The 17,706-nt window shown below is 37.3% G+C and overlaps 1 protein-coding gene across 2 annotated transcripts in view; it reads right to left on the bottom strand.

The window, feature by feature from the left end:
* Positions 1-5,836: 5,836 nt before the first annotated feature.
* Tmem209 (transmembrane protein 209) overlaps positions 5,837-17,706 on the bottom strand; it is a 33,638-nt gene continuing 21,768 nt past the window's right edge. For both annotated transcript variants that reach the window (XM_026392796.2, XM_026392797.2), the window contains exons 11-15: positions 16,242-16,339; positions 13,986-14,100; positions 13,799-13,896; positions 11,900-11,973; positions 5,837-7,391 (exon numbers count right to left, since the gene is read on the bottom strand). In XM_026392796.2, coding sequence (XP_026248581.1) covers positions 7,337-7,391; positions 11,900-11,973; positions 13,799-13,896; positions 13,986-14,100; positions 16,242-16,339 — 440 coding nt within the window. In that variant the 3' untranslated portion in view covers positions 5,837-7,336. The remainder of the gene's footprint in view (positions 7,392-11,899; positions 11,974-13,798; positions 13,897-13,985; positions 14,101-16,241; positions 16,340-17,706) is intronic.

Below are 17,706 nucleotides of genomic sequence, written 5' to 3'. Positions count from 1 at the left end.
TTCCTCCCCTTAAGATTGGGCAGTTCTTGGGCTGGGGCTGTGACTCAGCAGTAGAGTACTCGCCTAGCATGTGTAAGGCCCTGGGTTTGATCCTTAGCACCACATAAAAATAAATAACATAACGGTATTGTGTCCAACTACAACTAAAAAATAAATATTAAAAAAAATTGGGCAGTTCTTGGGCTTGGGCTGTATGTAGCTCAGTGGTGGAGTGCCTGCCTTGCATGTGTGAGGCACTGGGTTTGATCCTCAGCACCACATAAAAATATAAATCTACAACTAAAAAGAAAATATTTTTTAAAAGTATGTTAAAAAAAAAAGATTGGGCAGCTCTTTGTAGCTGCCTTGATTGACAGAAGCAGAAGAAACACTGTGGAACTTCTAAGGATGTTTGTTATTAGCTCCTTCCCTCTTGTTTTCTCTCACTTAGGACATTTGCTCTGGGAACCCAGCCACCATGTTATGAGGAAGCCCAAATCACACGTGGAGGCCAAAGTGCTCTGTTTATATCCTGTTAGGACACTCATAAACAGAGTATAAATAGGCCTTAAGATGATTCAGTCTTCCAGCCAAAGACATTGTGGAGGCAGAAAGGGGCCAACCCCTTTTGAGGCCTGTCTGAATTCCTGATCCATAGGAAAATACTAAATGGCTATTTTATTGTTGTTTTGTGATAATTTGTTATGGAGCTGGAGTGATTGGAATACACATGTAGTTTCACTTTACCCTGATGGTTGTACTAGTTTGCACTGACTACAGAAGAGGGATGTGGCAGATTCACCACAATCTCATGCACTGGCTTGGTTTCTTTGGGGATACCTCTCTCACGAGATCTCATCTTCTAAACTGTCAGTTCCTTGAGGGGGATATATCATTGCATTCTTGCTTATAGTCCTTGGTGGAGTTCATGGTTGGCAGTTGGTATATGCTTGTACATTTGTTCAAAATATAGGTAAATGAGAGCAAGCATTTGTGAGATTATCCTGACCAGGGGACTCAGCCTATGACTAGATTGGACTGCAGATGGCCGATAAATAGCTCACAACAAACAAACAAAAAACCCACTAGTCCAATTAGAAATGTACTTGGAGGTAATTCTCCAGTGTTTCAAGAAAAGGAATCAGGGTATCCTGTGATAGGTCAGAATATTTCCAGCCTTCAGGACTACATCTCAACCTGATCCAGTTCTCAGAGGGCTTGTAAGATGTCACCAAATTTGCACATTGCAGAGAAACTACCAGTAGATAGCTTAAGATGCCTTTTTCTTTCCAGGCAATTATACATCTTTTTTAAAAAATATTTTTTTAGTTGTTGATGGACACAATATATTTTTTATTTATTTGTTTTTATGTGGTGCTGAGGATCGAACCCAGGGCCTCATGCGCATGAGACAAGCGCTCTACCACTGAGCCACAACCCCAACCCTAGATCCTGTTTTTTTTTTTTTAATTATTTACTTTTATGTGGTGCTAAGGATGGAACCCAGTGCATCACACATGCCAGGCAAGTGCTGTACCACTGAGCTACAACCACAGCCCCATTTATAGATCCTTTACTACTGAATCAATTTCCATATAGCCTCATCAACAGGCGGGCATGGAACTGGAGTGGACCCTTTGGTCTTCTTTTCAGGGTTTAGCTCCTACTGCCAATTGTCAGTTCCTTGCTTCTTTTCTCTTCACCCTTCTACCTACTAGGCAGAGAACTCTTCATGGTCTTCAACAGAGAAGACACATTCATCCAAATTCCAGTTCAAGAAAAGGAAAGGTCTGCTTTTCAAGTGAATTGTTTACTTAGCCAAATTATTAACTCAACAAATACTTACTGAGCACCTTGCATGCACTTTCCCTCAAAGACCTCTAGTTTTCTTCAGAGATGTGTTTTTGCAGTGCTCCAACACTGCACTTGCCAGGGGAGGGGCAGGAGGAGCACATCAGAAATGCCTGTATGTTCTCACCAACACACACTACTAGGAGTGGGGAAGTGGGGAAATAAAGATGGGGTAGGGGGAAGAAGCAATTTTTTCTGATACGGCAACCAAGCAGTTTAAATTCAAGATAATTTTTCTAACCACACAGAAAATATCTAGTGTCTTACTTAAGAGACATCATATTGTAGGATATAGATTTGCCTCCAAGTTTTTTAAAAATTTTATTTATTCTAATTTATTATATATGACAGCAGAATGCAATTCAATTCATATTACATGAATAGAGCACAATTTTTCACATCTCTTGTTGTACATAAAGTAGAGTCACACAATTTGTGTTTTCATATATGTACTTAGGGTAATGATGTCTGTCTCATTCCATTGTCTTTCCTATTCCCCGGCCCCTCCCTTTCCTATGCTTCCCTTTCTTTGCCCTATCTAAAGTTCATCTATTTCTCCCACACACACACCCCCGCCCCCATCCTCACTATGAATCAGCATCCTTATATCAGAGACGACATTCAGCATTTGGTTTTCTGGGATTTGTTTCAGAGTTTGATCAAAGCCACTTGGCCTAAGCAGAGTCTAACCACTACTTTAAGGTCCTTAACTTTTGGAATTTCCAAGATGGGCATAAGAAGAACATGAAGAACTCGTGCAGAACACTGAACTGACAGCAGAGCATTGTACTGAATTTTATTTTTAAGGGTTGTCAGCTAATTTGCGATGGAAGCCTTGTAACACCTCCAGCCACCAGGTTTCAGGGCTGATGATTTCAGTATCTCTTACAGGAGGCAGCAGGACCCCTCCAGCCGCAGGCTGTCCTGCCACAACACCCCTCCCTGTCAGAAACACAGGGGCCTTTCTTCAGAGCTGGAGTTCAGTAAACTGGTGCCTGTATTCTGGGCCAAAACCATCACAGGGCTGCCTGATTCCAGTCTACATGCCATGTGTTTGAGGAAGAGTCACACCCGACTGCTGCTCCTGGAAAAACAAGTTTTGCCCCCACTAGAGTAGATTGTCACCTTCTGACTTTCCTCCTATGGGATGCAGTTCATGAAAGCAGAGTCTGATTCTGAGTTGTTATTTTTTTCCTTCTAGTTTAGAAGTGGGATAGGAAGGAGGCATTTCTTGGTATACCATAAAGCCCAGCCTTCAGGACACAAGGGTGGTTCTGTCTGTGTGGGGCCAAGTCTGAGGTGGGGAGGCAGAGAGGGAGCAGAAGGTAGACACAGCTGGGCTGAGCCAGCTGGGGTGGGGTGTAAGTTTTAAAGTCATGAATATCTCCATCTCAGCATGATCCAAGAATGAGAGTTACTTTCCAATGCCAAAGGGGCCATTCCCTAGATTTACACTAACTTGTTATTTTGAAAAACTTTTCAAAGTAATTTTCTTTACCTGCTTTTAGGCACTGTCATTCATTATTATGCCTGTATGTTCTTACCAACACTTCCTGATTATCTCTGAGGTATAGAGTATTTGTATCTCTCTCAGAAATTCCTAACGTGAAAGTTTAGTTCCCTGCCCCAATTAGTGACAGAGCTCAGTCCCTACCTGTCCATTCAGGCCAGCAGCTCTTCTAGGCAGAATAATTTAGGGATATTGACTTTGGCCTGGGGTGGGGGCAGGAATTTCATCCATATCAGTGTCTGATATAGTCTGGATGTGAACTGTTAAGAAATACCTTTGGGTATTTCTGTCCCTCTGTGGTACACCTGGGCCATCTCCATCCTGCTGTTGGGCTGCTTCTTCCTAACCCTGTCAGAGTGCCCCTTCTGTGGAAGCCATAATCTGTCCCACCCCAGGTCACTGAAGTTCATTCAATGTGGAAATTAAATTACTGATGACTGTCCAGGGATCAAATGAGGGAGGTGGCAAAGAGCTGATACCTAATAATCCTGCAGACATGACAGAAAGTGCTGGCAGACCCAGTGACTTAGGCAGTGTTGCAGGGGCCAAAGAACAGAAGGTGCTGGCTGTGCAAACTGCTCATATTCTACTGGGCAGACAAGGCCCTATATGGATCCTTCCCAGAGCCTTCTGCCAGAGCCTGCTTATGTTCCAACACTTTTGCCCCAACTCTTAGTCCAGGGGCAGCGATGATTAGAGATATCTAGAGGGATGGGTAGGCTCTCCTGAAACCTCACAGCAATCCCTGTAGTATCTGGAACAATGTACTGCTGTGAATAGGTGCAGGGACTTCACCCCCATCACTGAGGAAGACATGGCTCAGCTGCATCAAATACCTAACGCTTTAGGCCGGGAATGCTTCCTCCTCCTCCTCAGGCCTTGCCTCACCACAAAAGGAAAGCTAGCATGCTTGGTTGGCTCACAGGTGTGCTTCAGAAAGGAGGATGCACACCTTTTCCAAAAGGTAGCTTTACCCATCAAGTATTCTCGAACAGCAGCATTTATAGCTCCAACTAGTAAAAACTCAGTTCTGTGTGAAGAGGAGATGTGATCTGATACCTACTGTTGTACTAAAAGTCATTTTTGAGTCCATTTGTATGGCTGCTGAGTGCCAAAAAAGGGGCACAGATTCTGCCCTTGGGGAGAATTCGTGCCAGCTGGTGTAGTTAGGATGAGGTCCAAACAGCAGGTTTAATCAGAGAGAGTCTCAAGGCAGGGGGAGAGTGTGCGATGGGAGGGGAATCCCCAGAGAGTTGATGAGGATGAGAAGGAGGGAGCAGGCAGAGAACCCAGCAAGCAGGGAGCAGCCTGCACTGGCTGAAGCCAAGGATTTGGTTGCTGAAGGCCAGGTTGGGGCCAGATTGTGGAGGGCTTTAAATGTCAAGCTAAGGAATTTATCAGGGGAATGAAATGATCAAACAGGTGTTTCAGGAAGATAAATTTGAAGAGAATGTGTAGGATGAATTGGAAAATCTGGAAGCATGGCAACAATTAGGAGGCTGTGAGATTAATTAGGCTGTTGCAGTAGTCCTGTGTGAGTTGATAAGTGTGTAAATGAGCAGAGTGGTGGCAGAAATGGAAGGGGACAGCTGCAAGAGACATTGTTAAGAAAGAATGGATGAGGTTTGCTGCCTGATTGGATTGGGGACCCAGGGAGCTCAAGGAATCAAAGATGACACCAGAGTTTTGAGGATGGGCAACTGGTAGTACAAAGAACAGAGAAAGGGATGATAGAAGAGGGAGCGAGTTTTGGCAGATGTGAATTCAGTTCCAGACGTAGACAGTCTACACAATCCCCAACTGGAAATGTCTGACAGGTAACAGGAAATGTAACACCAGAGCTCAGGAGAGATGCGGTGCCTGGTGATGATCTCAGGAATCAGGCAGAGAAATGATAAATGAAGCTGTGGAATGAATGAGATCGCTAAGGAAAAGCATATATAGTGAAACAGTACCAAAGACTGCCCTTTGAGCAATGTTCACATGTAAATGATTTATATTACAAGGCTAAGTTTAGAAAATGTCCCCTTCCATGTTACACGTTTTCACTATCAAAATATCAGTTTAAAGTATGCATGAGCTTGAGAAAGCAAAGCAACATAGTATTGTTATGTCTCAGGAGGAATTGAATTATAAATGAAGTATGCTCAAGAACAAATGTGGTTTAAGTAAAGGCTGATACTGACAGAGGAAGAAAAGATAAATGACATAGTGCACGTAATCTAAATTAGTGGATCTGACCTCACAAGGATTCAAGCAATTAAAAAAACTTGTGACATATATCCTAGAAATAACATTTACTTAAGAGATATTAGTAGATACTGATTCATTTTAACACAAGGACCAAAACATTTGCTATCTTTGGGGCTGGGGTTATAGTTCAGGAAGAGAGTGTGTGTTTAGCATGCATGAGGCTCTGGATTCAATCCTCAGTAGCAGCAGCAGCAGCAGCAACAACAACCCCACCCACCCACCCAAAAAGAGGAAGGAAACAAGACAAATACAAACTGGCTAAAACATTTGCAAAGAAAAGTTAATACAAGAAAGCTATACCTAGAGTCTAGCCACATTGCAGACAAAATACCTTTTTTTGTTTTTTAACATAGTCTTATGTATTATAAAAAATTTTCTTTGGACTGCTTTTAATAAAGTATACACAACAGCATAGCAGTTGCTATTCCATGACATCCGGATAACTTTTGAAAACATATTTAAATTTTAACATGTTCTTATATTTAACATAATTAAATATTATTTTCCTTTAAAATGTTATACTAAATATACTGAACATATTGAAAACAGTTAAAAGTTCCTTTCTATTTGACATCAACTTTTAAAAACAGAAACAGCTTTTTTGAAAAACAATTTACAAATTATACAAAAGGGGACGCATATATAATACTTTAGAAGATATTGGTTTAAGCCACTTTCAGGTTTGCAGAAAGGTCATGGAAGCAGCAGTCTCTAATAAAATGTCAATCAAGAAAAGCATATGCCACTGCTGGCAATGTCATATACACGTAGAAAATAAAGATGGAGAGTCAAGCAAAACTTAAAATTCGGTATCTTCTCATTCTAGATATTCTAAAATATTGTATCTAAATACTTTAAATGAATAGGATATCACTATAATCTTTTTTTTTTTAATTTTTTTAGTTCTCGGCGGACACAACATCTTTGTTGGTATGTGGTGCTGAGGATCGAACCCGGGCCGCACGCATGGCAGGTGAGCGCGCTACCGCTTGAGCCACATCCCCAGCCCCATCACTATAATCTTAAAGAACAGAACTAACAGCAAAATACTATTTAACAGTGAAACTGAGTTGCTAAAACCAAAGCAGTCAACAGTTTTCTTAATGTCTCAAACTCTTAACTAAAATCCAAATAGTTAGTTCTACCAACTAAATTTAATCTTGTGCTGACATTTTAAAATGCCAACACTGTCGAGCCTCTTTTAATAATATTTTGAAAACACACATGGACTAATTAAAACATAACTTAGAAACTAATTTCATTTCTTTGAATACGAGCTTTAGACTGATTTGCAGAACACTGGAAAAACAGATAAAACAAACTAAATTAGCAATTTTCTTTTTTAAGTACTTATACTACCGAATAACATAACTAAAAAACATGTTTGTGGTGGAAGAATGAGGTAGATCATTCCTGTTACAAAGAAAAAGGGTTCTTAAATTTATTTAATTAAAGGAACTGCTCTACTTTGTGTCAACAAAAATCCAAAGGGTTACAGTTTTATAGTCAATTCAAATTTCTGAAATGCAACATAAAATCAAAGATAATGTTTTTAAAGTAGAAGATATAGAGTATATTTTCACAAGAAAGTTTCACAATAGCTAATTTTTTTGGTTAAATCTAAGGAATCTATAACGTATACACATATGTATCTTATTTCAGGAGAGAGAATGACTCAAAGATGCTTAAATTCAGCTTGGTTCAATAAAATAAAAGTCCAAATGTTTGGAATTAAATAACCAACTACTCGCCAAAAATCCATAAGATATTCACACCAGATAGACCAAGATTAACTCTCCTATAAAGAGAAAAAACAAAACAAGTTTTAGCAGAACTGCTTACCAAGCATTTAAGGTCTTTAACTAACAACAAAAACAAGAATCCTTATAAGGAATATATGTTTAATTGATGACATTTAATGCTACTTGGCAATGAACCATGTCACACATGGCTTATCAGGTAAATTCTAGTAACAGTAATTACTTTCTTAACTGTGCTTAAAACCCAAGTTTACAATAAATAGATTTATGGAGCGTTGAAAATTAATTTTTCAGTGGACTTTGAGAACTATTATACCAGATAATAAAGAGAGCTAACAGAATAACTTCAGTAAATAAGATTAAAGAGTCAATTAAATTTTAAAAAGTGGATTCTATAGAGATGAGGCCTCTTAGAGACTTTTATTTGCTTGACTTGAATTAGGAATTTACTAATTATTATGAAGAAATGCTTTGGTAAGTTTGCATGTTTATTATTAATACACTTAAAAAAAATTTTTTTTTTAGGTATTGATGAACCTTTATTTTATCCATTTATTTATATGTGGTGCTGAGAATTGAACCCATTGCCTCACACATGCTAGGCAAGCACTCCACCACTGAGCCACAACGCCAGCTCCTATTAATTGATCTTAAACTAAACCATATTTCATATTATACAAATACAAATCTACGCTAGAGAGTGATATAAATATATTGGAAGTACAAGGGGAATAGAAAATAGAAGGACTACAAAAGAGATAAATCACTCATCTAACAAAACAAGAAATCAACAGAGAATGTCTAAAAGTGAAGACTGAAGAAAGTGCTGTATATACCTTTATTGTTTGGAACTATGAGAGTCATGAACTTTTAGCACTATATGACTTTAGAAATTATGAGAATGTATTAAGTGATAAAAATTAAAAACATAGCTATATTACCAAAAATACCTTCAAGCTGGGCATAGTGGTGCAAACCTGTAATCCAAACTACAGGAGACTGAGGTAGAAGGATTGCAAGTTTGAGGTCAGTCTGGGCAACTCAATAAGACTCTGTCCCAAAATAAAAATTAAAAGTGGGGATGTAGCTCAGTGGTAGAGCAACACTAAGTTCAAGCCCTAGTACCAAAAAGTAAATAAATACAAAATCAAAATTAAAAATTGGCTTAGAAATGTAGCTCAGTGGTAAAGCACTCCTGGGTTCAATCCCTGGTCTCCCCAGCCCTACTTCACTGCCCACTGACTCCTGGCCAAAAAAAAAAAAAGGAGGATTGAGGATGTAGTTTACTAGCAGAACATCCCTGGCCTCAATCTCCACTACAGCAAAACAAAACAAAACAAAACAATGCTTCAAAATAGGTAATTTGTCAAATGTGATGCCCTATTTTTTCATAACCTGATAATGCAAACAATTAAATTTCATTTGCTAGGAAGAAATATTCTAATTTAGGCTTGATTGTTTATGAAGTTAAGTATCTTTTGGTAGTTATTAGGCATGTGCACAATACTTTTCTGCAAAAAAAGTCTTTGATATTGTTGCTATTTTTCTATATTTTAATTTTCTACTTAATTATATGCATTCTTTATATGCTATGGATATTAACTTGAGTTTGCTGTATGTAACGCAGTATGTAATGTCTTGTCTCAGGTTGTCATTTATCACTAAATTTTATTTATGATGTCTTTTGCTAAACAGAACATTTAAGTTACTGTGCAATTTTTTCCCCCTCTTTTGGAAGTAAAACATTTATCTATTTCCAGGAACTGCACAAATATCTGGCATTGAACTGATAATATATTTGGATTATCTGAAGCTTTAAGGTCATGATTCCAAATAGACTTTATTTGAGCTATTCAACTGCCTTTAAGTTATAAGATGGTAGTTTTTAACTACTCAAATGATTTAGAAAGCATAATAAAAGATATGTCAATCACATTAAAAAGTTTTTTTAAAAATATTTATTTTTTTTAGGTGTAGATGGACACAACACAATACCTTTATTTTTATGTGGTGCTGAGGATGGAACCCGGGCCCCTCCTGTGCTAGGCAAGTGTTCTACTGCTGAGCTACAATCCCAACCCATAAAAAGGTTTTTAATTTCAAAGTTTCCCCCCCTTTGTTAAAAATAAACAAACAAACAAACAACAAACAAATTAAAACAAACAGCTAGGTATGGTGGCATATGCCTGTAATCCCAGCAGCTGGAAAAGCTGAGGCAGGAGTATGGTGAGTTCAAAGCTAGCCTTGGCAACTCAACAAGATCCTGTCTCAAAATAATATAAAAAGGGCTGGGGATATGGCTCAGTGGTTAAGTGCTCTATAATCCCTGGTACCCTCCCAATATAATAATAATAATAATAAAAAAAAAAGAATGAAGAAGGTTGGGGTTGTGGCTCAGGGGTACAGTGCTCGCCTAGCATGTGTGAGGCACTGGGTTCGATCCTCAGCACCAGATAAAAATAAATAAAAAAAGTTATTATATCCATCTACAACTAAAAAGAATAAAGAAGAATGAAGAGCTGTGTTAGTTTACATGCCCTGCAAAAGTTATTTTCCTGTCTTATACTAAAAATATGTATTTACTTTTATTTTATTGGTTCATTTTTATGTGGTGCTGAAGATCAAAAGTGCCTCACACATGCCAGGCGAGTGCTCTACCACTGGGCCACAACCCCAGCCCTCATATCTGTCTTAATCTTTTGCATCTAATATATTTAAGGACAGGAGCTTTGCTTCTCTAGAGTATTGTTGTTCAACAGAAATGCAATATGATGTAAGCCTCAAATGCAGGCCATAAATAATTTGAAATTCTTGGGCAGGGGATGTGGCTCAAGTGGTAGCGCGCTCCCCTGGCATGCGTGCGGCCCGGGTTCGATCCTCAGCACCACACACAAACAAAGATGTTGTGTCTGCCGAAAACTAAAAAATAAATATTAAAAAATTTTTAAAAAATTGAAATTCTCTAGTAGAAACCTAAGTAAAAAGAAATTATCATTACCATGGTAGTGGGAATTGAACCCAGGCCTCGTGCATGCTATGGAAGGGCTCTACCACTGAGCTGTATCCCCAGCCCTTTTTACTTTGAGTTAGGGTACTGCTAAGTTGTCCAGGATGGCCCCAAACTTTGATCCTTTTGCCTCAGCCTCCAAACTAGAATTACAGGCATGTACCTCTGTACCTGGCATAATTTTAAGAGTATATTTTATTTAACTCAATACATCCAAAGTTGTATTTCATATAACTACTATACAAAATTACTAAGATGATACTCTCTTTGGTAGTCTTTGAAATCTGGTATACATTTTACACTAGCATCTCAATTTACACCAGCTATGTTCCAAGTGCTCAATGCAGTTTAGTTCTGGAACATGAGTAACCTCTAAATTATGAACAGGATGCTTAAACAAAATCTTTTTAAACAAAGGCATGCCTATCAGAAGCAGAGCTGGCCAGATACCTTTTGGTTGAAGCCCTTCCCTTTACATTTCATCAGCCTTCGATGGCAGAACTAGGCTCAGAATCCAGGTCTTCAGGCTTAATCTTTCGATTCCAAGATCAGCAGGGGTCAACTTATTTCAAATATTGTTTGATATACTAAAATTCTGAATCATTAAAATGACAATACCACAGTGTAATACTATGTGAGCTCCATTACCAAGCTAAAAACTTTAATGCAGTGGCAGGGAGCCACGGCACATGCTTATAATCCCAATGGCTTATGAGGCTGAATCAGGAGGTTCACAAGTTCAAAGCCAGCCTCAGCAAAAGTAATACGCTAAGCAACTCAGTGAGACCCTGTCTCTAAATAAAATACCAAACAGGGCTGGGGATGTGGCTCACTGGTTGAGTATCCCTGTATTCAATCCCCAGTACCCTCCCAAAAAACCCAAAAAAACTTCAGTGGACTAGTTTGTCTATCCCAGTTAACAATACTTTGGAGTGGGTACCAACTTAGTTCTCTGCAAGTACAAACATTTTACGGAATACTCTGTGTCTGAGAGGAAATAGCTTGGAAATAATGGACGTCCAAGTTTTTTTTCCCCCCTAGTTTTCAAGTGGCAAAAGCCTGATTCCACCTCCTATCCCGTGTACTGGGGAAGAACCCCTGGGGTGCTTTACCACAGAACTACATCCCTCAGCCCTTTAAATTTTTATTTTTTAATTTTTAAAATTCCAAGACAGGGTAGGGTTTCACTAAGTTGCCCACTTTGGCCTTGAAACTGTGAGCCTCCTGCCTCCGTCTCCTTAATAGCCACTGTGCTGGCTATAAGCCCAATTTTTATCTATCTCAGAGCTATTCCTCCAGGAGACACAAGTATAAAGCCAATGATGTGGTCTAGTTGCCTTTCACCAATTAACAAATGGAGGTTCTGAGGAGTTAATGGACTTGCCCAAGATGGGATAGTCTGTGAATGACAGGGCTGAGCTAGTAACAGAAACTGCACTGAAGGTTCAGTTCACTAATCAGGTGATGTTGCCGCCTACAGAATCTTAATATAAGAAGAAAAACAGTAAATAAATTAAGTACTTATGTTTAAATACCTACCCAAGCATTCCTGACTCTTTGGTCTTTATGATGTAGAGGAACATTAACAAAGTATGAAACATATTATTTCTGCCCTAGAACCAAGACAAAAAAGAAAATTTAAATTAATCTAAAAAGATTCAGTCTGGCAGATAAATGCAGATCTTATCAATTCATATCCTACCACTCAGAATTCCACATAATTCAGATTTTCCTTCCTTCATTAAACAAAACGTCTACACTTTGTGTGAGGAAATGGGAATATTTGTGGCAAGACAGAAAGGGTACAAATAATTCAGGAGCTTTAATATCAAGTAGGAAAAGCAGACAGAAAATGAAGAGATACAACAGAGTGCGAGGAAATATTATGAGGGTTGTAGGATAGATACTATAGGAACACTAGAAGGCATCTACCCTAGACCAGCAAGGCAGAGACCTCCTCAAGGGAAAGATTTAAAAGCCGAGACCCAAAACATAAACAAAAAGTTGACATTTTGAGAGTTCCATGCATAGTAACAGCACTGAGAGAGGCCTGGAGAGTTACTCTGAAATGGGTGCCCCTGAATGCTACACACAAAAAGTGCTCTATGCCCTAAACTCATACATAAACAAGTGTGAGAATTTAAAAAGCTTTTAGTCATTCTTCAAAACACATTACATCATGCCTTAATATGCAAATAACAGGGGCTGGGGATGTGGCTCAAGCGGTGGCGCGCTCGCCTGGCATGCGTGCGGCCCGGGTTCGATCCTCAGCACCACATACAGACAAGGATGTTGTGTCCGCCGAAAACTAAAAAAAAGTGAATATTAAAAAAATTCTCTCTCTCTCTCTCTATCTCTATCTCTCACTCTCTCTTTAAAAAAAAAAAAAAAATATGCAAATAACAGGTTAAATATAAATTTATTTTATCTACAAGGGACTACTAGGCAATTTTGCTAGCTCTAAAAACAAACTATTATTTTGTAATTGTTGGTCTATAAAAATAGCAAATTTAAATTTTCAATTTACAGATTAACTTTTTAAATTTACTTTTTATTTTTTAGTTGTAGTTGGACACAATACCTTTATTTCACTCATTTATTTTTTATGTGGTGCTGAGGATCGAACCCAGGGTCTCACGCGTGCGAGATGAGCGCTCTACCGCTGAGCCACAACCCCTGCCCCTACTTTTATCTACTTATCCTGATTTAGGTTGTTTTTACTCAAGAAACTGAAGATGTGTAATCACATCTTTTTTTTTTTTTTTTGTACTGAGGATTTAACCCACAGGTGTTTTAACATTGAGTCACATCCCAAGCTATTTTTTTTTTTTTTTTGAGACAGGGTTTCACTAAGTTGCTGTAGGTAGTCTCAAACTTGGATCCTCCTGACTCAGTCTCCCAAATTGCTGGGATTACACATGTGCACCACCATGCTTGGCTAATGTTTCTTATAGCTATTAAGTAGTATTTCTATGGAATAGGAAATTATAATATAAAGTTAATTTTAAAAGCAGAACAATGATTTTTAACCCACAAAAAATACACAAAAAGATCAAAATGAAAGTATCTAAAAGGTAATACACTAAAATGTTAACTATAGCTGCCTCTGAATGAGTAGTTTTTCTTACTTTTATAGTCAAAAGAAGAGAATAATATAAAGAAACACATTTCCCCTAATTTAAAACTCTTACTGGGGCTGGGGATGTGGCTCAAGCGGTAGCGTGCTTGCCTGGCATGCGCAGGGTGCTGGGTTCAATCCTCAGCACCACATAAAAATAAAATAAAGATGTTGTGTCTACTGAAAACTAAAAAATAAATATTAAAAAAATAATAAAAAAAACTCTTACTATTCTCCAAACAGATACTAATTTTAAAACATTATCAAAATAAGTCACCCATGACCTTCTGTAACAGTGACTTCTCTATATGTAGAAATACCTTTGGAAGATTGTAGACATGACGCTGGTAGATTAGCTCATAATGTGGAGGATTGATAGCACTCTGATAAATGCAAAAAACATTCTCATTTGTAACATCTGTAAAGAAAAATGTTACATTAAAAAACTAAACACCAGACATATTTCATACGAAAATCTCAACACATTCTTTTAGGAGAGGTCTATACCTGGTTTATTTGGTGTCTGAACAAAGTGCTGAGAAGTAAATGTTTTTCCATCAGGGTACTTGGGATGTGGAGGTAATCTGGAATCAAGGTAGGTGCAAAATACATGCATGATGATCTGAAGATGAGAAAACAATTGTTCAAAGTTAACATGAAATCTAGTATGGATGTATCCCTTACAAAGTTTTCCCTCAAGAGAGAATTAGCGGAGGGGAGGGGAGGGGGGATAGTAGAGGATAGGAAAGGCAGCAGAATACAACAGACACTAGAATGGCAATGTGTAAATCAATGGAAGTGTAACTGATGTGATTCTGCAATCTGTATACAGGGTAAAAATGGGAGTTCATAACCCACTTGAATCAAACTGTGAAATATGATATATCAAGAACTATGTAATGTTTTGAACAACCAACAATAAAAAAAACAACAACAAAACAACAACAAAAAGAGAGAATTAGCAAAATTGCTTTGAAGAAGTTATGCTTAAGATAAAATTTATAAAATGAAAAGATAAAAAAGTCATAATTCAGGTAGCATATCTACTCTTTAAAAGTATTATTTCAAAAGTATTATTTTCAATAAAGATAAGGATTTCACTAATAGAATCATTTCCTCTTTAATTGTACACTATGTTTAAGAAGGGAGGCTAGGCTTAGTTCAAATAATCCACTAAAAATTTAAAATAAAAAAATGTATTTACCATCATTAAGTGTAAATTTTTTTTTAAAAGAGAGGAGAGAGAGAGAGAGAGAGAGAGAGAGAGAGAGAGAGAGAGAGAATTTTTTTTTTAATATTTATTTTTTAGTTCTCCGCGGACACAACATCTTTGTTGGTATGTGGTGCTGAGGATCGAACCCTGGTTGCATGCATGCCAGGCGAGCGTGCTACCGCTTGAGCCACATCCCCAGCCCTAAGTGTAAATTTTGATGTAAAGGTTTCCTTTTCAAATTAAAAAACATGAAATATTCTAGCCTACAAAGGTACCATTATCTTATTAACTGTGTGTTAGGGAGTGGGGGTCATATAAGGTAGGGACAGTTTAAACACCAAACTTCTCTACCTTAAATATTTAATGTTTTTTTTTTAATATTTTTTTTTTAGATGTAGGTGGACACATTACCTTTTTATTTTATTTATGTGGTGCTGAGGATCAAACCCAGGGCCTCACACATACGAGACGAGTGCTCTACCGCTGACCCACAGCCCTAGACCCTTTTTTTGTTTTTTCATAAAACCAAAAGCATCCAGAAAGCAAAACAAAATGAAATAAAGCCACCCAGAAAAGCAGGATATTTCTTGGTTTTTTGTTCAGTGGATAACATTCATACTCATTAACTCAGCAAAACCAAGATAAAATGCACATATATCCAATTCTTAACTTGAATATCAACATTTAAAACTTAATTTTCACATATAATTATTAGATAAAAAGATAAGGAAAAAGGATTTTGATAAACTCTTTTAAGTGTAACAAAAACTTATATGCTCTTTAATCTGGAAAATTTGATGCTAGAAATCTTTCTTAAAATGTTGATCCCAGATAAGAAAGAAATAAGCACGATAATATTCCTTGCAACATTAAGATAGAAAAACAAAAATTCTTTCCCCACCACAAGTTTCCTAGTTTTCTATGACCAAAATAGAACAAAATAGAATGACAGTATGTAAAAACAAAAAAATTCTTACATATTGCAAAAAATGAAAAAAAAAATCAGGCTACATGATTTTATATACAGGAATGATTACAGTATGATAAAAACATTAAAAAATAAGACCACCTAAGTACATGGGAAAAAAATGTACAAAAGTATTAACCAGTTGGGTTGAGAAACTGGGCCTACCATAATTCATTAAGTTTCAAAATTCTTCTCTTTTTAAACATTTTTTTCAGTTGTTTATGGACTTTTATTTTATTCACTTATTTATATGTGGTGCTGAGAATCAAACCCAGTGCCTCACACATGCTAGGCAAGTGTTCTACCACTGAGCCACAACCCCAGCCCTCAAAATTCTTTTTTTTTTTTAATATTTATTTTTTACTTTTAGGTGGACACAATATCTTTAATTTTTTTTTTTTATGTGGTGCTGAGGATCGAACCCAGTGCCTCACGCATGCCACGAGAGTGCGCTACCACTTGAGCCACATCCCGAGCCCTCAAAATTCTTTTTAAATACCTATTTTTACAATGGAAAAACAAAACCACCAGTCTAGTATCCAAAATATTAAACTGAAAAAAAAAAATTCAATTAAGGTCTTACAGCAGAATCAGTGGGCAGATCTGTATCCCATTTTCGTCCTTTGAAGTCTCCACCTCTATTCCATCTAAACGAGCTCATACAGCCTCCCTGAGAAAGTTCTGTGTAAACAAAGACAACATTAAAAAAGTTAAAAGAGTTCGATTCACAATAGCTAAACTGTGGAACCAACCTAGATGACCTTCAATAGATGAATGGATAGAGAAACTGTGGTATATATACACAACGGAATATTCAGCCTTAAAGAAGAATGAAATTATGGCATTTGCAAATAAATGAATGGAATTGGAGAATATCATGCTAAGCAAAGATAATAAACCAATCCCCCCAAAACAAAGGCCAAATGTTTTCTCTGGTAAGTGGACTAGGGGCAAGGGAAGAATGGAGGAACTTTGGATTGGGCAGAGGGGAGAGAAAGGAGAGGAGGGGATGTGTGTGTGGGAAAGATGGTGGAATGAGACCGACATTATTACTCTATGTATGGGTATGATCACACAAATGGTGTGATTCTACATCATATACAACCAGAGAAATGAAAAGCTGTGCTGCATTTGTGTAAAAAAAAAAGCTAGAGGATGGAGATATAGCTTAGTGGTATGCTGCTTCCCTAGCATGCCCAACACTTAAAAAAATAAAAGATAAAATTAAAAAGCTAAAGACATGCCAAAAAAAAAAAAAGGCTAAAGGATTACAATAAGCACATCATCTTAAAAACCTGAACAAAACATCCAAAATAAACACAGAATATGAAAGATCAAATTAAACATCACTATGAAAAAAGTATTAGACAAATCTAAAATGTGGGATAAGAACCCTGGATTCTTCAAAAGTCATTGAACAACTGGGAAATCTAAATATGGACTTTAGATTAGATGGTATTATAGAACTGTTAGTTTTTAAAGTGTGATAACTATTATCATGACTACATAAAAGTTAAATTCTTTTATCTATGTAGGTTTTGTGGCGCTGGGGAATGACCCAAGGGCCTTACACTGGAGAGGCAAGTGCTCTTATCATCAAGCTGCACCCACAGCCCTAAAAGCTTATTTTTAGCAAAATGCATGCTGAAAAAGTAAATGTAATGATATCTGCAATGTTACTTCTAAATGGTACAGGAAAAAAAGTATATGCACCAGAGAAAGACAATAAGACAATCAAAGGTGGCAAAATATTTCTAAATGTTCAATCCTGGTGGTACAGTGTTCATCACACTCTTTTAAAATTCTTTGTATATTTGATATGTCATATTGTATATATACACATATATTTACCTTATATGTATATACATATGTGTGTGTCTGTATGAATATATTTACACATTGTTTTTGGATATACAAACACCCTGCCATCTATGAGGCAATCTTGCTAAAATCTTTGAACCCAAGTTGACAGGAACCCCAGAAAACGGAGGGAGGGTCATGTAAAATTATACCATGGATATGCTCAATAAAACCCAGACCAAGGGCAA

Source organism: Urocitellus parryii, chromosome 3 (assembly GCF_045843805.1).
Source record: "Urocitellus parryii isolate mUroPar1 chromosome 3, mUroPar1.hap1, whole genome shotgun sequence".
In the NCBI taxonomy this organism is placed as follows: Eukaryota; Metazoa; Chordata; class Mammalia; order Rodentia; family Sciuridae; genus Urocitellus; species Urocitellus parryii.
Note: the sequence above shows the minus strand (reverse complement) of the source record. Positions and strands in the feature narration are given on the sequence as shown.